The sequence below is a fragment of the Penicillium digitatum genome, chromosome 2, assembly GCF_016767815.1.
Source record: "Penicillium digitatum chromosome 2, complete sequence".
NCBI lineage: Eukaryota > Fungi > Ascomycota > Eurotiomycetes > Eurotiales > Aspergillaceae > Penicillium > Penicillium digitatum.
The window spans coordinates 1449997-1474648 of record NC_089385.1 but is presented as its reverse complement, the minus strand read 5'-3'; the positions used below and the strand labels follow the sequence as shown (position 1 = coordinate 1474648).

Below are 24652 nucleotides of genomic sequence, written 5' to 3'. Positions count from 1 at the left end.
CATGCATTGTGTGCATTATAGTTGCCCTTGCACCTATCACAATTACCAAGAACACTATTTCAAAGATTGAGCTATGTCATCACCAACCGTCGGCTCGGATCCGACGGTTGGGCCCCGATCGACAGACCAGAGAATTACTGTAGTCTGAAGGGTTGTTCTGTTGGGCTGCCCTCATCTAACCTTACGAAAGTGATGACCTGACACTATTATTGGAATGAACAAACCAAAAATTTGTCGGAGAATTCAAATAATCAAAGGAATTACTCTGTTTGCCATTGCCTCACATTCCCAACACAAATAGCTAGAACATGCTAGAATTACTGCCATGAACTCGAGCTACAAGCTGCAAATGCTTTCCAAGGTTATTTATAGTATGTGGGGTTGATGGTGCCACTGATGTCATAACCACAGCACTATTGCCTCCCGAACCATGGGAGCTCAAAAAAGTAAACTTGGATTGGCGTCTGTATCTTCAGAAAGCATGTTCAATCCAGAAACGAAAGCGAAAAAGAAGTAGACAGGATTTAATCAGGCGCGGACTTGTAAGCCCACACCGTAAATGAAAGTTTCGTAGATTAGAATGTGAAAAATGTTGCCTGTAAGACACGCACCAGTCACAGCGCTAAAATCACGAGAAACTCGCTTCCCCCGACGAAACAGCGAGAAACAGCGTCTGGATATATACGAGACATCAGAGATGTACCCAGTAGTCAAACCGTTTGTATGAAGAAGCAAGCGAGAAACCGGGAGTACTACAGAGATAGAAGAATTGGAAGAAGAAGAGCAAGTCGTGGACTGCATTAGCACAGCCTAGCAGCCGAAATTCCCATAGAAGCATCATCTTTCACAACTCGGAGGTTGATATGGTGTTGGAAAGAATTAAAGGAACCTTCCTCCTTTCCAAGGAGCACCATTATTGACCTTGCGAGTACCGGGTGCCCAACCTGGGGCGGGCTCAGGGTCGGGAACAGGCTCTTGATGGGCACGGTGCGCCTATAGAATTAAGCTTTGGAAAAAATCTTTCAGAGATATAGAAGCCCTATTAAAAATGAAGTCACCCACCTTGACCCTTGCGAAGCCGCTCCGGTTACCGTTACCCTCACTCTCTGTGGAATCATCGTGCAGGACAAGAGCCCTTTCGATGCCCTGCTCTAGACTCTTCTGTAGTAACGGGATGTGCATCAGTAAGAGGAAGTCTTGGGCAAAGCTGACGTTATGCTGATCATTTACCGGCTGACCCAGAGAGCCAGAGAGATTAACAGACCCAGGGTGTTCCATAAAATTAGAAAGAGCCACAGATCCAGAACGACCAGCAGGCTCAGAGTTAAGCTCCTCTTCCTCATCCTCTCCCGTATCCTCAGCCACGACCTTGTCCATGATTGCAAGAGGTTGATCGGCAGGATCGAGGGACATCTGGTAGTTCATGCAGGGCTGACAGAGCTATAAGAACAAAGCAAGCGTTAGAAGCCTTCGCATTGCATAGCTGAAGAAAATCATACCGGACTATCGCGATTCCGTTGGTTTCTGGCGAATTGGTCGATGGCACGGTAGTGACCGCAACGATGACACAGCTCCTCACAGACCTGAGAATTTGTGCATGGTCCACACTTTGCAACCTGCTGGTCACGAACATTGCTATAGCCAAGATCGAATATTGCCTGGCGGAGATAGTTCAGTTGGTTGTTTGAGTACAGAGACTTTGGACGACGCCGCTTGCAGACGCAACATTTGATTCTATGACGGTGAACATTTGAAGATTAAGGTAGGTGAAAATACTGACTCGTTCGGAATCGGTACTTGGTCCACTCTATCGATACTTTGTTAGCAACTATCTTACACCCTAAGGGAGATTTGGTGAACTGACGCCTCTCTCATTTGGGGTGTGTACCCCCCTGCAAACAGGCTGAGGAGGGGCCGTCTTCGTCGTTGAGGCATGGTCAAAGAGTGGTATTTCTAAAAAGGTAGAAGACTCAGGTAGAAAATTGCAAAAATCGTCAGATGCTCCACAGAGTAGGTGTAGTGGCTGGATGTGGGAGAGGAAGAGAAAACCAAAGAGGACAGTAGTCAATTTATATCAGAGGAAGGCACAAGGAGGGCAGCTGCCTGGGTAGCTCTTTCCGAAAGTGAGGGTATTGGCCTTGCCACTTCAATCACCCTGAGTTTGCTTTTCCGTCATAACTATGGACCTGCTTGTTCTTTCGGCCTCAAAGCTCTGCTCGACAAGAAGGACCGAAGGTATAACAGCGAAAATGGTACTCGAAATAGAGGGGCAGTTCAGGGTTTGGTAGTCAACTCTCAAATAGATATAGAACAGCTGAGCACATAGCTGAGAGTGAAATTACACACGAAGCAACCTTAAGCCCATGTCTAGTCTGTTGCGTAGCAGGACAAAAAAAAGAGGTAGCAAACGAAAGGAGTAACATCAAATGGAACAGCCTTCTCACCTCACTTCAAGGCACCACATTTTTACACCCTGTTCACTAGACTCAAGGTCCCGCGGCTGGTCCCGCGGCTAATTCTTCTTAACCTTCGAGCTGAGACACCAACGAAGGGGCGGGGTGGGAGAGGAACTGTTGCTAAAGAAAGACACGCAATTTTTTTTTTTCCAAAGACTAGCAACTTGGGCAACCAAAAAAAAAGACATGACAAGGCTGCATAAGCGACTTTTCTTCTGTGGTTGTGGTGTTTTATAGCAAAGATGAAACATGCACGGATCACCAGGGCCACCTTGGTTATAACCAAGTCTATTCCCTATGTTGTAGTAGCGCAATAACTGAGATAGTAGACACATCTCTTACATGACCTTCAAAAAAGGAGTTAACTCAAATCTAACCGCATCCTCACTTCATCCAAGGCACCAGTATCCGAAAGCGCTCATCTCATTTCCAGAAAACTATGGAAGAAGCGGAGAAAGATCCTCAAATAGAAGCATCAAGCGTAATTACTTGCCTCTGCTTATAACATAGGGGAATCCCCTAATCTCGACAGGGGCTAGTTTCAAACCCAACCGGATAACGGACATTAGTTTCCAGAGCAGTGGAATAAGCTAGTCAGGTATGACACACATAAGGGACCCAGTTTGGGCAACACGACAGGGTCAGGGGAGGGAGGGGGTATCTATGACTATCGCCATGTAGATATATACCTTCTTGCGATACTACATCCGCAAAAAAAAATATCGTGACCGCCTTAGCTGGCGAACAAAATATATATACCCGGAGTCAGAATTGGCCGTGAAGAAAATTGATGGCATGCAGAAACGGCACTGCCATTGCGTGCACTGCCATTGTGTACTCCGTACTCCGTACGCTAGGCAGAATTGAGGGCTAGTGCTAGTTGACTCTTTGAGTGAAAGACTATGATGTACCTGTTATGTGGTGCTGTACGGAGTAGACACCTTCCCGATCCGCCAAAGCTTCATATAAATCGAAGGGGACTGGAGTGACAGTGGGACCCACTAAAGGAAACCAATTTTAAGGGACTATTTAAGCTAATCTAGCCCCCCTTCCTCGTGCACAGCTGGAACTTAGATCTGACAATTTCAGCGATCAAGGGGGTTGTCCTTCCCGCAGCCTCCACGAATTCTGGAAATTCACACACAGAGATTTCGGCGTTTGAAGTGGGCCGAGGTGTGATTTAGTGTCGAAGGCAGTGTGACAAGTTGAAGGTTCATATCTCGATATTGGCTGTTAGGAAGTTCGGGATAAACCTCCCTGTGATGGTGTGTTCGCCGTTGGTCAGCTCATTTAGTCTCTAGAGAAGGGAATTGCCTGTCAAGGGGGGCAACGAGGTTGGCCAAGGCGGATTGGCCCCGGACAAGCTCTCGCTTGATGGAGTGATTAGGCATGGGCAATAATCACCCCATCTGATGGTAAAGATAATCATTCAGAGACCGTTGACTAGCATCAAATCCGGACATTCGATGAACACTGCCCTGGACAACCTTCTCGAAGGCCAAAGGAACGAGATGGCGCCTCCCGGCAGGTTGGGAAGCGAATAGTTTCCTTTCCGAAGTGGCGACACTGCGATCCTCCCCCCCTATAGCGGCCCTCCGCGGGTAGTTAGGACTTGCCTAGATGAGGCCCACAGTGGAGCCTTCCGTAGTCCCCCGAATCGACGGTGCGTAACTAGGCATTCATGAGGGAGAAAGAGCGCGTCGTCATAGGCACAATCCTTGGATAAAGTGGGTTGTTTTTAGAAAATGGGGCCAATGGCATTGTTGGCGCATGGACTCCATCGTACTACTGAACTTTAGTCGTTGATGATTGGCCTGTGGATGGTGCGCGTGGAGTAGAAAGCCCCACTGAGCGAATCACAGACTCGAAAGTGAAAGAAAGTGGAATGTGTTCTTAGAGAGAATGTTGTTTCTGGTACGGAGTGTTCTGTGTACAATCCCCATTGCACATTTGTACGGAGTACGCGGTGTGTACGGAATTACTCCACGTCGTGTCCCGTTGTTTTCCTGCCCGGATGGTAATCCCTTTTTGTGCGGTCAAGAGAGACGTACAACATATAAACTGAAAAAAAAGTGAGTTGGCCCACTAAAAGTTCAACCTTGGTTTCTTTTCGGTACGGCCCTTGGATTTATGTACGGAGTACTTTGAGAATGTTGTACTTCATGTACCTGCAATCCAATGAGATCGGATTAGGGGCAAACGCCGAACATTGAAACAGTGGTTGTTATGAGTTGATGAGTTGAAATGGACTGGTCAATTTCTCTTCAAGTCAGCCTCGCAGAGTTCAAATACGTTTGATCCTTGGCCACAAAGATTGCCCCAGGGTTCGTCCGCCTGACAGGTGCATTCTATCCCGCTTCCTGCAGGTAATTACATCTTTTAAGGTAGGTGTGTGTTGTGTTGTACTTGCTCTGTGCTGTGTACAACATGCTCCGTAAGAACGTTGGGCTTTAAGCCTGCGCTATCGGGACCGCGTCCGTTAGCTTTGAGGTTAGTGGAGAAACCGGAATGATGCGGTTAGAGACTTCCCATGAAGTGGCTATAGCGGGCACGGATTTTGATCTTACTGTCATCACTTGGAGTGGAATCTCTTAGACCATACACATGTTGCATGTGCTGGTAAAATGTCCTAGCCTCTATCCATTTGTATTTGTAATAACTCAACGCATCCGGCATCCATGGCAACAGACACACCAACACACTTATGTTGTACACGAAGGCAACCTGAGTACTCCGTACTCCGTGCGCTGTTCCCAATCAGAAACGACTGGGGAAAAACCGGTCAACGATCTCGCAAGCATACAGGGCCCAGACCCGTATACATTTGAACGAAGAGGAAAGTGAACCCATCAGATGCAATTCCTAGCCCACCGCGGCTTAAGTTTACTTGCCTTTCCATCTCGCGAACTTTTTCGTCCGGCGGCGAACCTAGTTTACTAATTCTCTTCCACATGGCCGTGCCAGCATCTTACCATGGTATGTGATTGGCCCCATCCAGTCGGAAGATCAGTCACAAAACGGACAGTAACGTACCTACAATATACCTCTCCTCACCAGAGCCCCGATGCATCAGGAGATCAGGTGGCTGAATACAAAGTGAGGCACAGGATGTCCGATCAACCGACGTCAATCCAAGTGAAGAGGCCAACACGAACTACTACGTAGGTGAGGCACTGAAACAGGGATGGTCCGTTAGCAGCCAAAGAATAAGACAGCCGGTGTTCTACCATTCGTGTGAGAATGCAACTGACAGAGAGTAGAACTCCGAATGTAGGACATGACATAAGGAACAGAAGCCGGCGAGGAAAATGATTCTCCTTGCTGTTCTTGCCCAGTCTGCGAGCTGTGTATGCGCAGTACATCTTACATCTTGCATCTTACGTCATGCTTCGTACATCTGGTACATCGACGGAGAACCTGAGCACATCTCCGCTGGGAAGTGACTCGTACAGAGACGGGGTAATCAAGGTGATCAGGATTTAATTTTGTCTCCAAATTAAGATGAGATACCTTTCCTTGTAACAGAAGATCATTAGAGTACAACAGATATGAGTCCTGGAGAAAGGGTCCCGAGGTAGCCAATTCAACTCCGTATTGCTCGAGTCAAATAAATTACCAAGGCGGCCCAACCCCTTCTGACACGCTTAGGCTAGGGCTGCGTGGGCAACGGTTACAGGCTGCACACAATTATTGTATGCCCAACCTCCTCAATTATTAGGCGCCGTGCATTCGGAGCGGTCAGATGATTAAGACTCCGAGGGAATGACAACATGTACAGATGTGATAAGCACATCGGGGTATATTATAGAATATGCAAGTATGTACGAAGTACGGAGTAAGTATGACTGTGATCACAATCACATTTCATCATTATGGAAATAGCAACTTGGGATGTTTAATTAATTCAGACTTCTCTCTATTTTTTCTTTCTTTTTTTTCTTTTCTTTTTTTCTCCAAAAGTGCTCTTCTAGCCTGGGTGACTTGTATGGTAAGATTGAAAATAAGGTACCCGTTTCCAAGAAGAGTGTCCCATTGGTTGAGACGGGAGCAACCCGTTATTTGGGGTCTTAGCTGGTTTTAGCTGGTTTATTTCGATTTAATTTGCATTTTTCTGTTTGGCCTATTTTTGCAAATTTGTTTATTTTTTGTTTATTTTTTTTTTTTCATTTTTTTTCAAATTTTCTGGTATAATTTCAGTATTGCAAAGTTCTTCTGTATTTTGAGGATTCTAGATTCTCTTACCCAGAGACCCCCTCTCTATGTGCACCTTCTGTGTGCCAATGCCTCTTTTAATTCTCTTCATTTCTTTTATTCTTACTCTTCTTATACTCTAATGCTTATAACCTTCTACTCTTTCACCTATACACATTTCAAGTGACCTCAAATTCGAAGTATTTTTGCCACGGTGGACTGATCTGCAACGACCGAAAGTCGTTAATTTACCGTCTCCACGCCCCCGTCTAGGAGCTCGAGCTGTCACCGCGTCAGGGGCTCACCCTCGGTCCTCCGATCCCTCCAGTTTCCACCAGAACGGGTCTCCTCCTATTCTGGATTTTCCTTTTTTATTGCATCGTGCCCGGTCCTCAATCCTCCCAGAGCGCCCACTACATGACCACCGTCACTCCCCCTCCAACTACCTCGTCACTCCTTACTTCTCCGTCAATGGAAACTCAATCGTCTGGCTCGAACTAACATTCGGAACATGATCACCTGTTGCAATTGACATCCTATATACATACACACTCACTCGGTAATACTGCGAAAATTTCCCTTCTACATAATTGTAAGAACGCCTGATATTCCGAGAATGTCGGGAAGCTGACTTGAACCCTTCTTAAAGCCCCTCCTCCACATTCCTCTCCCGATCTGCTGGCAGACCTAAAGAGACATCAACATGACCGTCACATATGATACACCCACCCGGGGGTCACATACCTCCATGGCAACCCTCGAGGACCGCTTCGAAGTCATCAAGGAGATTGGTGATGGAAGCTTCGGTAGTGTCGCCGTCGCACGCGTACGGACCGCCGGTGCTCATATTGCCCGCAGAGGCACTATGGTATGGAATAACAAGATTGGTGGCATGTTGTGCTTCCACTGACTCTTTGGTTAGGTTGCAATTAAAACGATGAAAAAGACGTTTGATTCCTTGGGTCCATGTCTAGACTTGCGAGAGGTCATCTTCCTACGAACCTTACCCATTCATCCCCACCTCGTCCCTGCCCTCGATATTTTTCTCGACCCGCTCTCCCACAAGCTTCACATCTGTATGGAATACATGGATGGCAACTTATATCAGTTGATGAAGGCCCGCGACCACAAACACTTTGAAGGCAAGCACGTCAAAAGTATCCTTTATCAGATTTTGTCAGGTCTGGACCACATCCACGCACACCACTTCTTCCACCGCGATATTAAGCCCGAGAATATCCTGGTGTCAACCTCCGCCCCCAATGATTCCGCTTTCAGCCGCTACTCTAGCCTCGTTACCCCTCCTTCCACGCCTCCTGTCTACACTGTGAAAATCGCCGACTTTGGTCTTGCTCGTGAGACTCACTCCAAACAACCGTACACCACCTATGTCTCCACGCGCTGGTACCGAGCACCAGAAGTCCTTTTGCGAGCAGGAGAGTATTCGGCCCCAGTCGATATGTGGGCAATGGGCGCCATGGCAGTTGAGATTGCTACATTGAAGCCCCTATTCCCAGGAGGCAACGAGGTAGATCAAGTTTGGCGTGTGTGTGAGATCATGGGTAGCCCAGGGAACTGGTACAGCAAGTCGGGCGCCAAGATTGGCGGTGGTGAATGGCGCGAAGGATCGCGCCTTGCTCACAAGCTCGGTTTCACATTCCCCAAGATGGCACCACACGCGATGGAATCCGTGCTTCAGCCTCCGATGTGGCCCGCGGTGTTTAGCGAGTTCGTCACATGGTGTCTTATGTGGGACCCCAAGAACCGCCCAACGTCTACCCAGGCGCTTAACCACGAGTACTTCGCCGATGCGGTTGATCCGGTACGGCCCAAGTCCTCCACCTCGTCGAAACTGCTGGGCCGCAAGCAGTCCGAGAAGAGCTTCAGGTCACCAAATCTTACCCCTGGTGACTCTCCTACATTGTCTTCTAAGCCCTCGTGGTTCCGGAGATCATTAATCGTACGGTCAGACAGCCCCGTACTAACTGCAGAAGAAAGCCCCGCCCGGCCACCAGCTGTTACTCAAGCCACTGTGCCTGAGATTCCGTCAGTCAAGCCACGTCCCGCGAACCCCAAGCGGGCTACCTGGGCACACGGTGCACCGATGCCAATCTTGCCTTCTATCCGCCCTGTCTCCCCTCTCTCAAACTCCGTTACAGCCCAGGCAAATGCGACTGTGGCACACAGCGAGGCTTCCAAGTCCTCCAACACATCAGCTAGCTCAAAGATCGGCCGTCAATTGTCCCTCAACTCCCATGGAAACCACTACTCGGACCAGAATCGCCTAGAGGCCGAAAGGATACTCAACGGTTCCGGAACCCACACCCCAACCACAAAGGAGAGTTTCTTCTCGCATCTGCGTAAGCGTGCCCGCAGATTGTCTGGGCGAAACCAAGCAGCGTCTGCTGATGATATGGAGGCTAACACAGGCTGCATCCCGTGGTCGAACCGTTCATCTGTGGCTCTTGATGGGCCTACCAGTGAGCCAAAGCAAGGTTCCGACTCGGCCGAGCTGGACAAGACTCCTCAATGTGCCAAGTACTCATTGGACTCGTCTACACTGAGCAACGTCCCGGTGCACTTGAACAATTCCGCTGACGGCCACACCAAGCGTCAGTCAATGCCTCAGGTCACCGGTAACACCCCAGCTCCTATCTCTAGCAGGACTCGCCGTGCCATGCAGATGTCCACCCACCCGGTTCACCGCTACGAGACCCCTGAGGAGGAAGATGAGTTGCTTGATGAGGTGTTGAACTCCGCCAGCAAGGCAGCTAGACGTCTGGCTCTGACCCAGTCAATGGCTGCCGACTCACACAGTGGTGTTCGCCGGCAGTCAGAAAACTCGCGTACACTGCAGAATCCCTACCCTACCCCGTCACCCACGGCCAAGGACAGTGCTACGTTTGGTCAGCAGTCGACACCGAGCAAGTTGAACATCCACAAGATTGATCCTGCGGCCACAAACGGCCATTGGCCCACTCCTCCTTATGAGGAGGCCGAGCTTCACAACAAGAAATCCGACTACTTTGCCCGTGGATCCAACTGTATCTAAGTGTCCCAACCAACAACCACCATCTTGAACATCACAACCTTTTGAGTTTCGAAAAGCACAAAAAATTGCGCTAAATTGCGCCACAACAGAACAAACACCGAGCAACCAAAATAGCTCAAGGCGTATGGATTCAGGGTTTTTTTTTCTTTTTTTTTTTTTACACGGTCTGGCTATTTTGGAGGGTGTTTTTATCAATTCTTCTTCTTTCACATATGGGCATTGGGCATTCGTCTAATTTATTGCAAGTTTCTCATTTCCCCCACATTCATACCCCTGCAGCCCTTTTTATAGATGCATCCGGGCCTCGTTTCATTTTCCTTTTGGAGTCCTTTCGTTTCATATTATTACCCGGGGCGTGATTCCTTTCCTTGACATTTGATACCACTTGCGCAAGTCGCATCATACACCGCATTTCCCTCTACCTTAATTGGTCCTCCCCACCCTCTCTTCATCCGACATGTCTGACATCGGATCTGCACATTTGCACATCGTTATCGATGAAAATTGCGCTCCTTTTCATTTGTCTATATAATTTTCTCCCTTTCTCTCCACGCTTGTACATTCTCCGCTACAGCCTTTCCCAATTTTATCCTTCTTGCCTATCATTTTTCTCAGTCATTTGTCTTTGCACTTACAAATTCTTGTCATAGCCCTCTTTTTATGCTTTGTTTTTTTTGTATTATTTTCTCTCCATTGGCGTCCTGGCTTGGATCCAATCGGTTCTATACTCTTGTAACATACCTCCGCCTTTGGCCGTTGTGTCATGCCCATACATACATCTTCCTACATATGCATTGAATCTACGCAAGACCTTATGCTGAGACCTTTCCCGCTCTTCGTAATATTGACACCCTGAGCAGTTTCTTTCTAAGTTCTATCGAATCAGTAAGCATAGCAGCTGGTTGTGGAAGATGATTGACAGGGCGGGAGGGTAGGGTTGTTAGGCGAAAATACTGTAGGCATAACTTTGGCAGGAAGTAGATTCTCTTGAGATTTACAAAATGACTGTAGAAAAATCACATTGCATCTATGCTTTTCGGATTCGGTCCTTGGATCAATTTTAGCGGAATAACGATCATCCGTAGCCTATCAAGATTTCCCGATTGAGACTGCTCTGCTTGACTGTGCCATTTTTTCCCCCTCCTCAATTGCTTCCCAGCAGAACCTCGTCAGTGGAAACTAAACCGACCATAGCTTGAAATTCGGGCCACCAATACATCTAGCACGCGCCCTGGCAAGCACTTTTTGCAAATCGCGGGCCGATCACCACAAAATCCAACCGCCCGCCAACAGCTACGAGCTTGCTCTCGCGCAACCGAACTCCAGCTCTATTCTCCAAAATAAATTAAGCTATTTCCTCTGCTACATACCCATATCAACGCCAGACCCGCCATAATGTCAAATCAAAGACAAGCTTCCTCTGCCTCTCAAGTCCCCCACCTCTCACCCGCCGAACTTTCCTACCTCTACACCTCCCTCAGCCTCCCCAAGAACCCAATCCGACCAGATGGCCGCTCACCCACACAATTTCGCCCTCTCTCCGCTGAGACCACTATCTTGCCCGGCACGAACGGTAGTGCGCGTATCGGGTTCGCCGACGGCACGCAAGCGATCGTCGGTGTGAAAGCAGAAGTTGAGAAGACCGTCCTCGCAGCCGACACGCTCGACTCGCGCAGCCTGGCGCAACATGGCGACGCACTGAACCGCGAGAGTGAGCAGGGCTCAGCTGCTGTCTCGGGGCAGGGAGAGTGGGTGCAGATGTCGATTGAGATCCCTGGGTTTAGAGACGATGATGCCCTGCCTGTGTTTTTGAGTGAGATGATGCGGGAAAGTCTGGTCGGTTCTGTTGCCGGTGGGAATGGGGATGCCGCGAAGGAGATGGCCGGTGGTCTGAAGGGGAGACTTGTTATCAACAAGCGGTGGCATTGGCGCTTGTATATTGATGTAAGTTGTGTCGAACGCGTTCTGTCTTTGGGGTGATGGGTTTGCTGGGGCTCGAAGGGTATTATTTGATCACTGCTCACACGTGAAAATCTAGGTCCTACTCCTCTCTCAACCCCTCGCATACCCCCTCCCCCTCCTCTCGCTCACAACCCACCTCGCCCTCCTCAGCACGAAGCTACCGAAACTGAAGTCCACGGGCGAGGAAGACCCCTTCTTTGACGATGACTGGGCTGCCGCGGAGTACCTATACCCACGCTCCAATACTTCCAAATCTTCTCTCTCCGCCGCACCAACATACCCCGTCCGCCCACCTGTAACGCTGCTCGTGATCTCCGTCGGCGACAACGTCATCTTCGACCCTAACCGCGAAGAAATCGCCGTCGCAGATGCCGTCCTGGCCATATCCGTTACGCGCAGCAGTGACTCTGAGACTTTGAAACTGCTCTCGATCCGCTCGATCGATCCACCATCCCGCCTTACTCAGCCCGGTATCCCTAATTCTGAGAATGTTAATATGCTTGGTGCTACTGCGGTGCCTGGCGAGGAGGCCGGCGGTCAGGAAGAGGTCGAAGGTGTCTGGCGTCCGCGAAGAGGCGGTGTCAAGCGCAGTGTCATTGCACGTATGGTCAAGACTGTTCTTGGCAAGGGCGGTGTTGGGGAGGAGGTCCTTGAGGGCCTTGAGGGGGTCGAGGTGCAATGATTGTCTTATTTTGATCCATTCCTCATGGCCGTGTACAAGTAATAAAGTATAGCATTACTTTACGGTTGCGACTATGATACCTGAGTTGATAGGTGGCTGTTGCTGGAGTTTGGAGAAAAGCGTTGTCTTTTGATTATATCAAATCTGTTCATCGTTAATTCGATTGAAGTTGAGAGAATCCTTTCGTAGTCCAATAATGTACAAAATGGATAGGGCTTTATTTACACCAACTTCACTGCCAGATCGGTGTCCGAAGATCCCTCACGCATGAACGGGTCCATCGATGCATACCCACAGCACCATTACATGGACAGCATATGTAGTCTATGCCATACCTGCCCATATAGGGAAAGGTGTAGCTATATCACCCGTGGATGCGAATGAAATAGCCCTGGAGCCTATCCCAAGGTATGCAGGGAATGTAAATCACCAAATCCCCAACCACTTCTTAACAGGCTTCCTATTCCCCTCCCAATCAACAAACTCCGCTCCCTCAGCAGCAGCAATAGGCGACTGCAAATCAACCTCATTACCACTCTCCTCCTTCTTCTCAGGCTCCGCCTCTTCAAGCCCATGCGCAACACGATACTGCTTCCTCTTCTCAGCATCCTCAATGCGACGGTGTCGCTGCTCCCGCACGCGCATCGAGTTGTGCTCCACATGCATGCGCCACACCGAGAGAGCTTGCGAGATAGTGCCGACGGGCGAGGTCAGCAGACTCGACCAGGATGGTAGCAAGTGCGCGAAGGGCGAGGTTGCTTTGAAGTTTGTTGTGAAGGTGAATCCCGCGCAGGAGATTAGGACACCCTGTGTATTGGTTAGTTCATTATTTACTCGATTTTTCGGTGTTTTGGGGTAGGTTTAGAGCTAGATCTGGAGATGGACTCAGAGCTTCGTCTGTGCAAGTAGGCAACTCACCATCGCAATCCAAATGTGAATCCACTTGCTCGTCAGGAATTTAAACATCACCGTTCCCTCCGGCGGGAACATGCCCGGGTACTGCGTCTTGCTCTGCTGCACACGCTCTTTCTCCGTCGTGCGAGGGCCATACTCGAATGGCTGGCCTGGGGGTGCGTTCTTCGGAGATGGAGTCACGAGGCGCTGGGGGTGAGAGGGCGGGCGGAATCTATCGGGCTTTGCGAGGACGCGAGGCTTGGCGCTGGCGCTAGATTTGGCATTGGTGTTGCCTTTGCTGGCCTTCGTTAACGCGGCGCTGGTCGAGGTGAAGCTGCGTCGCGCGCTTTGGCGTTGAAGGGCGCGCAGGGTCAATGCTGAGGGTGGGCCTCGCGGGAGGAGGAAGCCGGGGATTGGAGTTGGCATTTTGGAATTGCTTTCTTTGTCTTTTATTTCACGTGGAGGTGTTGGGTGATCTTGTTGACCGCAAATGGTATCTAGATGTGGAACCGCAGATGCATTTTTTGGTTTTATCACGTGACTTTATCGGGATCTTCGAGATGCAGTTCATGCATCTCCTAACTACTCCGTATTTCGGGGATAGAAAAAAATCATCAGGCCACTTGATTTTGGAAAATATTCCCGTGGTTTGGTATCCATTATTTCCCTTGTTTCCACCAATTACAATTATCTGATCCTAGCTCCAAGTTGTACACCTTAATTCGAGTCAATTCTGACTTGGTTATACAGAGTGCGGAGGACTTCGTACATTAACCCTAACCTGATGAAAGGATATGGTCCAAGTCCCTATCGTACTCCGTACTGCAACCTCGGCAACAGGCTATATCGCATTCGCCGAGAATTAAGAATCGAAAATAACCCGTTTCTGCCTCAGGATCCACATCTCGGACCACCGGGGACCAGCTCGGGCGAATGAGAACCCTGCCATTTCGAAGCCGCGGTGGATCGGGATGTTACTCCAGTTCTCCAGGGGGGGGAGAGAAGGGGGTGAAGATGAGATATGATCTCGGTCGCCATGGGAATCCAGAGAGGAATTGTATGTTTCAGTTTGTGAAGTTCCAATGAAGCTTGCATATGCATAAACAAGTTAATCAGGAACCCGTAGTTAATGAGCTTCCTAGGTGATGATGATGTGAGATCATGGAGGCGGCATGTGGAGGGTAGAGAGAACACATTGGTTCTTTGCCACAGGCAAGCTGCCAGATGTTCTCAGCATTGTATGTTGTATATTGTATCTCAACAAGAACAAAGCAGAAGTGCAAGTCGTCAGAATACAGCCACACCGAAGTTCCCGGTTGCGCCCGTTCACCTGAATCATCTGACTTCTGATTGGTGGAGCGGCAGATTACGAGAGAGACCGTCGGGGCCAAGTACAAATAACCAGATTTTCTTCTCTCCCCTTCGAAGTTTTTTTCTGTACAGTACAGTGTCATAATAATCTCTTTTTATTATTCCTTCATAATACTTCACAATGCCTCCTAAGAAGCAAGAATCTTTCGCTCCTGGTAAGCCATACACCTTCCCCCATTGAGCTGATAGGAGGTAAAACGGGGAGGCGCCAAGGAGGTTGAAGGGAAGGAAGTGAGGTTTTCCCAACTCTGAAAAATGGCAACAATGTGTTGTTATCTACTAGGGATGGCGATTGTCAACACTTCCTCACTTTAACTACCCATTGCGACTTCTCGTCAGCCTGCCTATCTGTCGATTGCGGATCACCGCAATTCTACCCAAAACATCACGCATCAATAATTCATCATGACTACCTTCGATGTGTTTTGCACCTTGACAACCATCGACATGCGCGAGGCCGAGCGTGCAGAGGCAGCCCTCATTGCCAAAACCAACCAAGAAGCCGACAGAATCGCTAATCTCAGCTTCCCTTCAGGTGACGCCGCCAAGGGTGCCAAGCTCTTCCAGGTGAGTTCAATAGTACTTCACGCGCAGACAAAGAAAACGGAACCCTAACAGCTCTCCCAGACCCGTTGCGCCCAGTGCCACACCACCGAGGCTGGCGGTCCCCACAAGGTCGGCCCCAACCTGCACGGTCTCTTCGGCCGTAAGACTGGTTCCTCCGAGGGCTACGCCTACACCGACGCCAACAAGCAGGCCGGTGTTGAGTGGAACGAGGAAACTCTGGTACGTGCCAACTGCCACTTGCCGCTTAGCTCCGATCGTCTACTAACGATACCTCCATAGTTCTCCTACCTCGAGAACCCGAAGAAGTTCATCCCCGGTACCAAGATGGCCTTCGGTGGTCTCAAGAAGACCAAGGAGCGCAACGATCTTATCACGTACGTTGCCCGCGTACCCATACCGCCTGACCCCAACTGACAACCCCATAGCTGGCTCAAGGAAAACACCGCATAAACGACCTGATGTTCTTTTTTATTCCCCGGATTTTTTTCTGTTTCTCCCCATAGAAGTCTGGGATTATGGCGCCATGGGCTGATTACCGGGTCTCCCAAGGGACCGGGGCTGTATTTTTATTACAATTTCCATGACCCAAAATAGATTTGATCTTCTCCTCTTGACATTCAACAGACCAAACGCACTGCAAACGGGCATGATGCAAGCTTATTCTCCAAGTGTCTGAGATTCTTCGGATTTATGATGGGGGGGGGGTTGTCTTTTGATTGGTTGGTGGTCATGGCTGTATCGATTGGGCAAACATGGGCGGTCAGGCACGGAGATACTTGACAAGTACTCGGTGAGTACCTTAGTGCTAACTGTATAACAACATACATTGGAAGTACTTCTGCAGTACCTCCCCCTGAACAATTCTAGTATCTGATGTGTACCGTGTTGGCTTCGAGTTTTAGCACATGACCAAGCAGGGGTCAGGCTGATTGGCCCGACCACCTCGACTTGGATACAAGTGAGGGGATGCATGCTTTTTCGTCTTCTCATTCCTGATTCCTCCATTGTTCAACGAGGCGTTTCGATCCTAGTCCCATATTAGTCTCCAGCGTGTTGCCTGATCGCATCTTGTCCAACATCAACTCTCGAATGCGCTTATCTCAGTACTATCCCGTGCTTTTTAGAATCCAATACCTGCCTTGTCGCATCGCATCGCATCATACCTTGTCGCATCTTTGGCGTGGGGTTGATTGCTCAGATATCTTCTGTAACGGCTAGCGCAGGGGACACCATCCCAGCGTATATACTAACCACCCAAGTTTACCCAAGGAGTCAAAAGCGGTTGAAACCGCAAGTGATCACCACTCATAGGCATTGATCTGCGCTTCGTCGCTGAGAATTGCAGTGCCTCTTCTTCCGAGGCGCGACTATCGCGATACACCCTCCCGGATGTTGGACGAGTTAGACAACGTCTTCGACGACCATCCATCTCTGGACGCGTCGCTCGAAGACTTCGAGAATAATACCAACCCCCACAGGTCCCCAATGTTCGCCATGCCATCCCAACACTCCGGATTCCGGTCTGAAGACTCAGATGGGGAAGATGGAGAGATTGAGGATCCAGCGCAGGAGCGCTGGTCACCTCCAGGCTTTCATCAACCCAAGTATGTCCAGGGCAGTGGATGGTACCACCACCAGCCCTACCTGCGCAAGGACAATCCTACGACGGATCCTTTGCAGCTCAAGCCCACAATTGGGCTTAGTACCTCCCCATCCCAGTCGCGCGAGCCAAGTCCACAGTATGAGGATGCGCTCGAGGGTCACCCGAAGAGTAGGCAGGTCGATGGCGCCACCCCGGGCGACATCTTTGTTGCGGCTAATGTGCCTCTACCGGCGGTTGCAGATACCCCCCTCCACGGACGATCCCCAAGTCCGCCTCCGGCTCCGAGTACGGGGCGCACACCACGTCACAGTCCCGAAGATGACGGGGTGGGCTTTGGCGCGGAGAATCTGAGCAATTGTAGGCCCTGTCTGATCTGGTTTCAGTTACAGGCGCGGGTGTACTAACGATTGTTGTGAATGAATAAAGACATTCGCTTTGCAGTGCGTGCAGAAGTCCAGCACCGAGAACCTATTGCCGCGTTGTTTGGCTATCTGCGCTCCAAGTTCGAGCGCATGACCAGCTCCAAGTCTAACACCACTTTATCTATTATAATTCTCCTTTTTTCAGTCGCGTTCATGCGCGCCCTAGTTCTCCCAGGCCTCCCCCAATCGATCCCCGATCTAGTAAAGCTATCCGGTTTCGCCCGCTCCTTCGAGCCACTGATATACTATTCAGAGAACGGCGTTCAGCAAATTGGCACCCTGCAAGAGACCGGTGTCGCAGTCTGGGACTTGAGTGAATCTGTCCGTGGCACAAACATGACCAGCGCACCCATCATCGTGCGCCAACTAGACGAGCTCTCCGACTCTCTCAAGTCCCTGTCCCTCGAGCTAACTCGCTTCTTCGCCAACGTTGATTCAGACATCGACTCCATCCTAATAGTAATGGACTGGGCCAAGCGCGAACTCGAAACCCTCTCCGCCCAGCCCCCAAGCACCCTCCCCACAATCGTCTTCGATAACATGCACAACATGCTCTCCCGCCTCGGTGCCCTCGAACGCGCAGCACAAGTCTCCGACAACGGTGTATCCGCAACCTCGACAACAACAACGCCCCTCGGCCACCTTGTGATGGCTGTCTTCGGGCCCACCTCCGCGCAGCGCACACGCACAACCCTAACACGCACCTTTACGGAGTTCCTCTCTGTACTGGAGGAATCAATAAATAGCGAACTCACCCACTCAACCGCACTCTTCGCGCTCTTCGAGTCCATCGACCGCCAATTTCTCAATATTCAGCGCACGGTCGTCCGCGAATCAGACGCCCAGGAGCGCGCTGAGGGCGAGATGCTCTCTTCTCTATGGACGCGTGTGCTAGGCCCCGATGCTGCGGCTGTTCGCAAATACGAGAAGAATAAGAAACTTCTCGCGAATGTGCGCAGTCGCACTGTCGCTAACAAGCACCTCCTCGTTGACCACCGCGGCCGACTCCTCACGCTGAAGGTTAATCTCGAGACGCTGCGCAGGAAGCTAGTTAGCCCGCTTGTGCGTCGGAATGACTCTGTTAGCTTTATCGGATCTGTTGATGGGGGAGGGGGGAGTGGAAACGGGAATTCTGGCTCTGCGGGCCGCATGCTTGGCTCCGTTGAGGCTGTTATCGACGGTCAGATCCGTGGGCTAGAGGGGACCTATGACTATCTGCGAACCGTCCGGGAGAAACAGAAAGCGAAGCTCATGGAGCTTGTTTATGGGGCAGGGAGGAAACCGAGTCGGGCTATGATTGATGGGTTCGAGGGAAGCGATGATGACGAGTGAAGGCTTGAGGTGTCCTGAACTTGTTGATTGTCTTTGGCTTTCTTTCAGTCTCCTTTTATTTGGGGGGGGGGGGGGGGGGGGGGGGGGGGGGGGGTTCGGCATAGCATCCTGGTTTAGGGTTTCTTTTGTCTCTCCTCTCTGGTGTTCTAGGGCATCTGTGGCAGGGCATCCACGGCTGCGGGCTTTTCGTGGGAATTGGTGGCTTACCTGCTGTGCTTCTTTGAATGACTGCTTTGGTCTGATTTGTTAGTTCCGTGGCGAATGGGTTGGATTGTGAGGGAACAGGATAGAGACATGTGGCGCCAGCTGGTTTATTTTCACTTCATGGTACCGTGCAGCTATGGGGTTCTTTTGTGGATGTATGAATGAATCTTCTTGCTGTTCATAGTCCTTGTCCTTGTGCATCTTTCATATACCGCCCTTGTTTATGCATAGACTAGTCCTCTACACGGTTTATGCTTCCCCTAGGTGTTATATTGTCCTAGAGTGATCAGCCTGGCATGTCTTGGTTTTAATAGCTCATGATCATCTTTTTAGCTTCAACACCGACGATGAAGATACGTGTCCCAAATTAAAAAAAAAATCTCAAAAGACACGAAAGAAGAGGCCGTATATGCAGCTGACTACAGTAGCTCAGGAGAAGGCCAACCCGACCTGTAATACCTTAACCACACCCTCAAATCCCTTCGGGTTCTCCACAAGACTAACAGACAAACAGGAATGTGCTTGACGGAGAAAACTCTGGACTCATGGAAAAGGGAAGTGATCGAGTAGATTGTGTGCTGGGCTGGGAGACTGCTCGACCGAAATCAGGATAATCGTTTCGTCAACTGCGAACTATGATGATGATGATGATGATGAATTCATTGACCCGATTTAGCTCGCTATTACATACATGCTGCTATGCGGGGGTTTCAACTGCGAACTACTCATCTACCAATACCCCCCCCCCCCCCCCAAAAAACGAACCAAAACAAAAGCCAACTGCAACGCTCCTTGCACATCTGCCTGATGGTGTCCCAGATAGATTGCCACTGATCGCCAGTCATGTCATCTTCGCCATTCCTCCAAGACAAAGCCTGATTGCGGTGGCCGCGGACAGGTGTGGCTGGGACTATTCGAAGCTATTGCAAAGTAGATGGGCATGGAGGCTCAACACTTGGGAAGTTTCATCAACATCACAGTCCTGTTTGTTTAAATCCATAGATACCTGTGATGTTGACTCGATTTGAACAGAGTACTAAGTCGAGCATGGCTTTTGGACAAAACACAAGACAAAATGAAGAGACTGATCCGTTGATATCGCAGCCAATGCCGATCTGAGCCAACTCGAATCACACATAAGCCAGAGCTCGTTTTCGGCGTTGCCCTCTCAACAGAATCCAACCTATATCCCAACTTCCAAAATCAGGCCAGTTCATTCCGACGACCTCGAAATCAGTATTTTGGTGGCACTGCCAGAGCATACAATCACTCAAACGGTACACCCCGGATGTGCGTACAAGAAGGTCCAGCGGTGGAAATCCTATAAACATGTGCTCTGTCAACGACTTTGCCGTGATCTTAGTAGGGAAGCCGGAGTCAGCAACAGTCTCTCTGATAGCAGAGGCAATCTCATCCCTGCCAGCATAAGCGACACAGATATTCACCATCTTGCCCCGGTGATGTTTCGTAGCATGCACTGTCTTGGAAATCGCTTTCCCAACGTGATCTTCCAGCAACTCCAAACGACCCAAGACCCGGATTGTAAGGCTATGTTTCTTTACCAATGGGTTATTCTCGTCCATTTCTCCAAGTGTCCCTTCAAGCAACTTCATCAGAACTTCGACCTGCTCTTTTGGTCTATTGAAGTTTTCAAGGCTGAACGCGTAGAGGGATATAACATGGACTCCGCAATCGAAGCATGTATCCAAGATCTGGTTGCGTTAGTTATCTGGGTAGTTGAGAACCTTGGTATTTCCTATAATGTACATTCACCAGGGCTTTCGCACCAGCCAAATAGCCCGATGCCATGGACATGTTGTTCTCTTTTGCATATCCCCGGTTTCCATCCATAATGAACGCTACATGTTGTGGGATGGGGCCTTGGGCTAAGGTCACCAATGCGAATTGGTTGATACGTGTAAAGGCAAGCTCTAGAGCTTTATAGAGGAGGTGGAAGATGGGGCATTGGATTGAGTAGGATGGCTCGAAATTGGAAAAATAAATATTAAAAAAAAAAAAAATAAATAAAAATTACACGTCAGTCGGCAGTTTGCACGGAGCTCGAGCTTCTTTTCTCGAGGGATCCGCGACATGTCTCACAAGCTACTGGCATGTATACGTTTTAATTTTAGACGATCGTATTTATTGGGTGAGTCTTGGACATTGTCTAACCGTAGAGACAGTAGATACGTGACCATATCTATAGTCGCGTTGGATGTTCGTTGCATGCCTCACGACTGAAATTGCCCTTCCATAGGAACTAGGCCCATGTTAACCTTTGGGCTTAGCTCTCTGCACGTTTCAGAAGACACTGTCAAAGTAGGAAAAGCAATTGATAACCTCCAGGGCTGCAAAAACAACCCAACACTGCGGTGTCACTGGTGTGACCCTATCTTGCCCTCAGGTATGACTTTGCAAGTTGGTGTCGTGAATGCGGTGTTGTATTGAGAAAGTGTGTACCACTCCATCATGAATTCCAAGATACGATGGGATTAGTTACTGTTTATCACCACCCTCCTGAGGCTTGTGTCAAGAGCGGCATTTCGGTCTAAATATCGCTTGCATTATGTCGAACTCAGAGGCTGGATATATGATGCGAGACCATTTTCTAGGCGAGGAAACTAATGATAAGGTATGAGATACTCAAACGAGGAGGAATAGTAATCTTTCCGTCTCAGGATTGTCATTGTGATATGAGTAAACTGTCCATTTGATAGAAACGGGCAGTTGATTGTCCTTTAGGCCGTGGTAAGGCGGGAGTTTGAACAAGCAGGAGTTGTCAAAGTGTTGGATTTCAACTGATTCCTGTAGTAACGACGTGTTGAAGCTTTTCTCGCATCTGTCCATGTCCAGAACCGGCAAGGCTACACTTGGACTGGGATGAGCTGGGCCTGTTGTTGGGCAGAGCCAAACCCCTTGTTATCTTTTGATTACTTGAGGTCGCTTGCAATTGCCTTGATGGATATTGAATGTGTTTGTTACGGAGAAAGGAGCTGCAGTAAACCCTAGACGGGACGTGGATTGGTCGACGGAGAAATCTGAACGAAATCCAGCGAGACTGAACGGCGAGTATCAAGGAGAGTCCGGGGAATTGGTGTTTATTCCACCCACCAAAACGGTCACGGAATCGAGTTGAATACTAAGAGCGTCCTGTTTGGCGATGGACATTGTGGAGATGCCACTTTCATTGCTTTGAAGAATAAGGAGACTGGACCGACGGAGCTTACATACTAATACTAGGTGTAGTTGTTTTGTATCGGAATGTAAGAGTGATGCAAGTCAGGAGGCTCAGGACTTTGGTAGACTGTATCAGGTCGCTTGCTAATTTTCGATCGTTGCGATCTAGAATTCAAGAGAACCAGAACAGACTATCTGGATTTGGGTGACTTGACTGAATTGCATGTGAATAAATCCTTCGGCACAAGTAGTCCATCTCGGCTTCCGTCTCCTTGGCTGATGATTGAAAGCCCCCAGTAGGCCTTGGTGGTAGGAAACCTAGGCTCAAAGTTTGCCCCAAGCCCCCTCTTCAATCAACCGAGCAAGTCCACTGCGCTGTTTCGGACGATTTGAGGACCAAGGACTGCGGCCAACTCGGCGATGATTCCTTTGATGGACATTGGTGCAGTCATTGACATATTTTCCCAATTGACCAGATCCTAGTTGAAGTTAGCAAAGAAATCCCAAGGAGGCTCGGGGGAAAAAAACAATTGTAGTGTACCTTCATGTGAACGAAGTTGTTATTGAAGAACAACAGCCAATGATCCAGGTCAAGTGCTTCAACTTGAGGAACAGTGAGAACACCGGGCATGCCGATATCAAAGAGGGAAACCTCCTCCAGATCGACGTCATTTTCCGGGACCAGAGGTGCAGGAGAGAACCCTCGATCCCGAGATAAAGAGACATAGGAACGGGAATTAAGCTTCTCCGTCATTTCGCCATCGAGCGGATCCCAGTCGCAGGATTCAGGGTCTGAGTAACAGAAAAAAAAAGAGTCAGATGTCATGCACGATTTTCCTGTAGTACCAAAAAAGGATGGACTAAGACGAAGGCACAAATGGAAACCTACCAAGGATGTACTGGGGGCGGAAATTGGCCTTGTAACGCATCTTTTGGCAGGAGTGGATGTAGTATCCTATATATTCATGGTTAGAAGAGGAACTCTAGTCCCACCATTGCGACCTACCCATGTAGTAATAGAGATACTGATTCTCAATGGAGAAAGCAATTTCACGCATGGCGCTCAGCTTGCCAATTTCCCATTGCTCGTAGGCGGGATCGTAGCTGTGGTACCAAATGTCAGCTTATCACATTTTGCGGGTGCAGTCAGCCGTCAGCTTACAAGACATAGACGGAGCTAACGCCGTTGGGGACAAGGTCCAACACGGCAACAGCAATGAGCTCGCCATCCAGACGATAACATTGATGCCATGAACCGAGTTTTTTCTGAGAAGAATTGGCAGCTGTCAGGGGATTCGGAGCTCGCTTGAGGCCTGTGCATAAGAAGCGTTGAAATTCCTTGGGTTTCCAGTGAGAGACATCCTCTTTATGGATGGCCGTTTGGTACTTGCGGAACAGTTCAAACTTTGCCTGAGACACAGAGTCACCTTCGATGGTGACTTCGAAGCGGTGCGCCGGTTCAATGGGAAGCTTGGTAGCAGGGTCAATGGGCCGTTTGATATAGTCGTACTCGCTTTGGTGGACAGCGGACAGAAGGTCGAAGTTGCACTTGCGATGCCTCTTCTCTCTATGCGTTGATTAGCATCCATCGGATAGCAACGATTGGACAAGTCTAGAATTCCCTACTCGCGGGTTCGCGGACAAAGCCGGGCTGCCTTTCGCATATACTCCGAACCTAGGATAAATTTATTCCACTTGTTGATGGCCTTGCGCTGATCGCGGCGGGGCCGATAAGCGGATGCCTCTAGTCTCAAAGTATAGTGAGGGCAACAAGACCGAAGCAGATTTTGTTTGTAGTAGAGGTTTCCCGATCTGAGGATGTCAGTATGGTCTGATGAGTTGCAGGGAAATTAAACCCGGGAGGGAAATCAGACCGTCGCCAACCGCCATTGATCAGCTCTTCATAATGTTCCGAGAGTACGAACGTGGAGCTGGTGTAGTACGAAACACCTTTTTACATGTCAGCAATCCGTGCCTAACCTTGCCCTGGAAGAAAATGGGCGAAGCAAAGCAGGGGTAGAGGCAACAAACTTCCATCTTTGGACTTGCAGTAACCACACGAGTTCTTTTGGTAACCTTAGAGGATCACAATACATTAGTCTTTGCATAAGAGGGGTTGGACGATCAAAGAGCTGCAGGCAATTGGTGTTGAGACCCCCGCCAATTTCCCTTAAGCGATCGCAGCCTGGGCCAGTGGAAGCGCCACGGGGTAACAGAAGTCTGTCTCAGTGGTTCCCTGCGGGAGAGTGGGACGTACCTAGTGGGCGGAAGAGTGACAATTCTCGCGGGCGTTCAGCGTCAACCCGTTGCATCTTGAGATTTGGTAGGTGTTAGCGTGCACCAGGGAGTGGATGTGAGTTGTAGTTCTCGGGAGAGAGGGAGACAGTGTGAAAGATGAGGTCGGTGAAATCGGCGGGGGAGTTGTCAATCGTGGGAATACGGTCTATACGGCAAGGGGGATACCGGCTAGATTTGTACTTTTATGGTTGATTCAGTCTCTAGTTTTTTAACTTGCATATCTCATCTCTTAAGCCATCGGGATAAACTAGCTTCTGGTCAAGTCAAATTCCCTCCATCTCGGTACCAGGAAATCCTACAGGTTTTAACCCGACGCAGATTTAGAGGGGTTAAATTGAATGATCAGAATAGTTATCATAGTAATAGGTAACGTTAGGCTATAGCAGATCATGGCAAAGGCAGAACATAGCTAACGTTGGTAGATTGGAACAGATGTGGGAG

The 24652-nt window shown here is 49.4% G+C and overlaps 7 protein-coding genes across 7 annotated transcripts; 4 read left to right on the top strand and 3 right to left on the bottom strand.

Moving 5' to 3' along the window:
* Positions 1-879: 879 nt before the first annotated feature.
* Positions 880-1935, bottom strand: Pdw03_6594 (Stc1 domain; the record flags this gene model as incomplete). Its single annotated transcript, XM_066101397.1, has 6 exons — positions 880-993; positions 1063-1161; positions 1231-1440; positions 1500-1734; positions 1781-1807; positions 1865-1935. 6 exons carry the CDS (start codon positions 1933-1935, stop codon positions 880-882), a joined length of 756 nt encoding a protein of 251 aa, XP_065956480.1.
* Positions 1936-7350: 5415 nt separating this feature from the next.
* Positions 7351-9699, top strand: Pdw03_6593 (Meiosis induction protein kinase (Ime2), putative; the record flags this gene model as incomplete). Its single annotated transcript, XM_066101396.1, has 3 exons — positions 7351-7515; positions 7570-9007; positions 9077-9699. 3 exons carry the CDS (start codon positions 7351-7353, stop codon positions 9697-9699), a joined length of 2226 nt encoding a protein of 741 aa, XP_065956479.1.
* Positions 9700-11094: 1395 nt separating this feature from the next.
* Pdw03_6592 (3' exoribonuclease family protein (Rrp42), putative) lies at positions 11095-12343 on the top strand (the record flags this gene model as incomplete). The annotated part of the gene is made up of 2 exons (XM_014679845.1): positions 11095-11643; positions 11738-12343. The coding sequence occupies 2 exons, from the start codon at positions 11095-11097 to the stop codon at positions 12341-12343; spliced, it is 1155 nt and encodes a 384-aa protein (XP_014535331.1).
* A 426-nt stretch (positions 12344-12769) lies between these two features.
* On the bottom strand, positions 12770-13663 carry Pdw03_6591 (putative major facilitator superfamily protein; the record flags this gene model as incomplete). The annotated part of the gene is made up of 2 exons (XM_014679846.1): positions 12770-13150; positions 13262-13663. The coding sequence occupies 2 exons, from the start codon at positions 13661-13663 to the stop codon at positions 12770-12772; spliced, it is 783 nt and encodes a 260-aa protein (XP_014535332.1).
* Positions 13664-14729: 1066 nt separating this feature from the next.
* Positions 14730-15625, top strand: Pdw03_6590 (Cytochrome c, class IA/ IB; the record flags this gene model as incomplete). The annotated part of the gene is made up of 5 exons (XM_014679847.2): positions 14730-14763; positions 15144-15175; positions 15236-15394; positions 15455-15549; positions 15601-15625. The coding sequence occupies 5 exons, from the start codon at positions 14730-14732 to the stop codon at positions 15623-15625; spliced, it is 345 nt and encodes a 114-aa protein (XP_014535333.2).
* A 939-nt stretch (positions 15626-16564) lies between these two features.
* Pdw03_6589 (cytochrome c) lies at positions 16565-18532 on the top strand (the record flags this gene model as incomplete). Its single annotated transcript, XM_066101395.1, has 2 exons — positions 16565-17135; positions 17205-18532. 2 exons carry the CDS (start codon positions 16565-16567, stop codon positions 18530-18532), a joined length of 1899 nt encoding a protein of 632 aa, XP_065956478.1.
* Positions 18533-22266: 3734 nt separating this feature from the next.
* Positions 22267-24225, bottom strand: Pdw03_6588 (Arginine-tRNA-protein transferase, C-terminal; the record flags this gene model as incomplete). The annotated part of the gene is made up of 9 exons (XM_066101394.1): positions 22267-22392; positions 22455-22705; positions 22803-22868; positions 22920-23017; positions 23076-23480; positions 23540-23725; positions 23788-23863; positions 23945-23989; positions 24171-24225. 9 exons carry the CDS (start codon positions 24223-24225, stop codon positions 22267-22269), a joined length of 1308 nt encoding a protein of 435 aa, XP_065956477.1.
* Positions 24226-24652: the final 427 nt, after the last annotated feature.